The sequence below is a fragment of the Ochlerotatus camptorhynchus genome, unplaced genomic scaffold, assembly GCF_037179485.1.
Source record: "Ochlerotatus camptorhynchus isolate MF236.1 unplaced genomic scaffold, CSIRO-AGI_Acam_v1.1 ptg000291l, whole genome shotgun sequence".
NCBI lineage: Eukaryota > Metazoa > Arthropoda > Insecta > Diptera > Culicidae > Ochlerotatus > Ochlerotatus camptorhynchus.
The window spans coordinates 392,065-395,854 of NW_027040780.1; the positions used below are offsets into that span (position 1 = coordinate 392,065).

At 39.7% G+C, this 3,790-nt stretch overlaps 1 protein-coding gene across 1 annotated transcript; it reads right to left on the reverse strand.

Annotated features, from left to right (window-relative positions):
• Nucleotides 1-1,623: 1,623 nt before the first annotated feature.
• On the reverse strand, nt 1,624-2,620 carry LOC135706795 (chymotrypsin-1-like). The gene is made up of 3 exons (XM_065228460.1): nt 2,512-2,620; nt 1,876-2,447; nt 1,624-1,809 (listed from the first exon to the last, which is right to left on the reverse strand). The coding sequence occupies exons 1-3, from the start codon at nt 2,555-2,557 to the stop codon at nt 1,660-1,662; spliced, it is 768 nt and encodes a 255-aa protein (XP_065084532.1). The 5' UTR covers nt 2,558-2,620; the 3' UTR covers nt 1,624-1,659.
• Nucleotides 2,621-3,790: the final 1,170 nt, after the last annotated feature.

Here is a 3,790-nt window from a genome sequence, read left to right on the forward strand (position 1 = left end):
TTACTACTACTGGCTTGGCTTGGAAAATTATGGCTTGGAGGCTTGGAAAATTATGTATGTGAAACCCCCTCCCCCCTTAAAAACAACCTCTCCCCCCCCCCTTAACAACAACCTCTCCACATCCCTTAACAACAACCCGAAAAAGACATGAACTTTGACGATCACTTTTTCTGGGAAATAATTGTTAAGCAAACTACAATTAGGGGCTGTTGATTAACTACGTAGGCAGTTTTTTGGGATTCTTGACCCCCCTGTGCGTAGACATTTTTTTTTAAATTTGTATGGGCTGTGGATAATTGCCAACCTGTCAAATTATACCTGTCTCATAGCGTTCGTTTGAGAAAATGGAAGAGTTGCCAGTCTTCTTGATTTGTTGTCTTCGGTATAAGTCAAGCTTCATGGCTTACACAATATTTTTGTATCGCTGAAAACCAGCAAAATTTGTTGGATTTTGCCGAGCAGTAAAACCAGCAAAATTTTGCTGGATTTTGCCGAGCTGTAAAACCAGCAATTCTTCCAGCAAAATATTTTTGCTGAACGACCAGCAATTGACCCTACGTAAAAGTGACAACTGTTTACTGAAAATTCAGCAACATATACTAGATATCCAGCAAATTAGAGTTTCAATGATATTGCTGACAGACCACTTAATTGATACAAAACAAATTAATTGAAATTGGTTTTCTAACTCATATAAAACTCAATTGTATTTGGTATTTTATTACACGCATGAACATTTCACATATCAATCACATTGATTATTTATTCACTTTTGGGCGTTAAATTAATTTCATAATTTCGTTGGATCTATCGACGGTTTTTAAGCTCATTTGATGTTCAATCCGGCAATCTTTACAGCGAGCTTTGCAGCTACAGATATACAGAGAATCGGTGTAATCCATAGTAAATATTGAGTTCACTATACATTTGCGAATATTCTAATTATATGTTACCTGTAATTCATGATTAGTTGCTCTCTTCAATAGAAAAACAGAATACGCGAGAGAGTGAACGGTGATGATTTTGACGTTTCATAAAAGTTACTGAGCATCCAGCAAAATATCTCAAATTACTGAACATGCAGCAAGATATAGTTTTGCTGGAAGCCATTCAGCAATTTCTTTTGCTGGAACTCGATTTCAAAATTTGGTGTGTACTAATTTGTATGTCTGTCTGTGGTATTACCAACAGTATTACCGACCGGTGGAAACTAACGATTTTAAATTGGATCACTACTTGACTAGCCTATTGGTCCCAAGTACATCGATAATCGTACCCCATTCTAGTCGAAATGCTAGTACTACACTATGTTTGTTTTGATTTGCTATGAAAGTTTGACAGATAAAATGAGGGGTTCGTGGATTGTTCTATGTTTCAAGGGATGCATCGATTAGCTTGGGACCGAAGATAGTACCAGAGCTGCGCCAAAAAGGTTGAGCACGTTTCTTCGGGACCTTCTGGTCTTAGAGTTACCTCTATGGTATTGCTATGGCATCGGCCTAACTTGAGACCAGGCACAGATGTCATGTTGGAACAGACAAAAACAAGAAGAAACATATATAGTAGTAAATAATGAAATTAAGAATTGTTAAGTTTGAATAAACAAAATCATGTGTATGTATTTCCAAAATCATAAAAACCGTTTGTCCACTTCACCGATTACGAATTATTCTTTATATTGGTGCGAATCCAGTCGTGATAATAGGACACTCTAGCGTAAGCATCTGGATATCCCTTAGCGCAGGGAACTCCAAAGTTTACCACACCGATCAACTTTCCATTGTACGTAAGAGGGCCACCAGAGTCTCCCTAGAATTCAAATCTTCCGATCAATACTTACACTTCCCATGAAACACTAGAGCTAAGTCAACTTACGTTACATGCACCTTCTCCGCTTTTTGTAAATGTGCACACGTGTCCAATATCGACTTCCGAGCTGCCACCATGCAACCGTTTGCATTCCTCGTAAGTGATGTAATTCAGATCGATCGTCTGCAAATTGGTCGGGATTGGACCGTTTGTTGAAGTTCTTCCCCATCCAGTGAGAGTAACGGTAGCATTCTCCGGAACGACCTTCTCCGAGTATTCGATGGCCCTCACGTTATCGCTAAGCTCCAGTTTCGTTTCCAGTTTGACCAAAGCAATATCGTTGTGGAAGGTGGGTTGATTGTACCGACTGTGTACGATGAACTTGGCAGCTTTATACTTTTGACCTCCTTCCTTCAGGCTGTTGGTACCGACAAGGACTCGAAGCTGGGACAAACTCGCGCCAACAACGCAGTGCGCAGCCGTCAGAACCCACAGGTCACCGATGATAGCTCCACCACATGAGTGACCAAACAAACCTTGAAGAGAAACTTGATGCGGTGCCGATCCTGGTGCGGCTTCGTGGCCTCCGACAACACGGCTGTCGTAATTGTCATCCAGCGGAAGCAAAGCCCCCATCGCTATTTAGAATTCCAGGAATAAAGATCATCTAGGAATCACATCTAATTTCAACTATCTACTCACCGCAAACTAAAAGAGCACACGTTACAAGTAAAGTCTTGAAACTCATCTTGATGACTTGGAGTACTGAACTGTTGTAAATCAAACTATTGAGTGATAAATGGCTTGCTCAAACTTACATTTTTATAGTAACCAGAAAAGTGTGCCGATAACTGATAACCGTTATTGACAATACCGTCACATATCGGTTTAGAATATATTCCGAGTGCAAACTATTGCCGAACAGATTATCTTCGGCATTGGGTTTAGCGACTTAACTTTGCAGTGAAAGCCTGATGACGTTCTCTCTCGAGTCTCTTCTGGAGTCCGATCAAAAGACTAGGATGCTATCTTATCTTGCACGTTGCGATTCGAAAAAAAAATGACAATCGGAAGTTACTCGTGATGCAAACAGCCGGCAAGACTGGACCTGAGAGCGCCAATAAATTCTGGAGCAAATATGAAGTGTCTGCTTCATTTGCGATTGGGAATATTGACTTCAACGGTGTCACGTGGAGCTGTGATTCCCGAGGATTATACGTGGAAAGCTTGTGGACTTAAAATTATATATTTTTATTACGAGGAACATATATTTTACAACACATATCATTGAGAAAGGTCATTGGTCGCTAGTAATACTTTGTTAGCAGGGCAACGGGTCTGAGTGTTGGTTAATGAAATACAAAATTTTCAAAATTAGTTAAATTGTTCTCAATTCTGGGCAACAATAAATTTAAGCACCGTGCCAATATCGAACGGATTTTGAAAATAATTAATGTTTGTTCCTTGTGATTACAATTAAAAAAATATTTATTATTAATAATGTCTATTCTAAAGAAGATTAACGGTGGTCCAAAATCAACGAAAAACTAAATTTCAAAATAAAATCGTTCGATTTTGGAAGCACTAAATTTTCGGGTTTGTTGCCAAAATCGAACGGGTACTGGATTGTAAAGAAAAAATCTTTCACCCTTCCTGAAATTACTATCGTACTTTGCTGCCGACGCCAGGGAGGCACAGCTCCCACACCTGGACCCTACCTATCGACCCATCAACTCATGACCCGGCGTGATCAGAGATGTTATGCCTCAGAACATCCCGGTGGTGCCGACTGGGATTGAACCCAGGCCTGCTGGACTGAGAGGTAATCACACTTACCACTACACTACCAGCGCCGCTGAGAAAACATCTAAAGATATAACAATAGTCTTCAAGATCTTCAGAATAGTTCCTTATCATCTCAAAATTATCAGTGAATATTTGTAGGATTTAATTTATTGTCGAAGGTCTACACATTATTTTC

Bases quoted from the DNA above. Each gene is read 5' to 3' on its own strand.
- LOC135706795 (XM_065228460.1), bottom strand. From the start codon at position 2,557: ATGAGTTTCAAGACTTTACTTGTAACGTGTGCTCTTTTAGTTTGCG. The intron at 2,448-2,511 runs GTGAGTAGATAG...AATTCTAAATAG, and splicing joins GTGTGCTCTTTTAGTTTGCG to CGATGGGGGCTTTGCTTCCG. The intron at 1,810-1,875 runs GTAAGTTGACTT...TTTGAATTCTAG, and splicing joins GCGGAGAAGGTGCATGTAAC to GGAGACTCTGGTGGCCCTCT.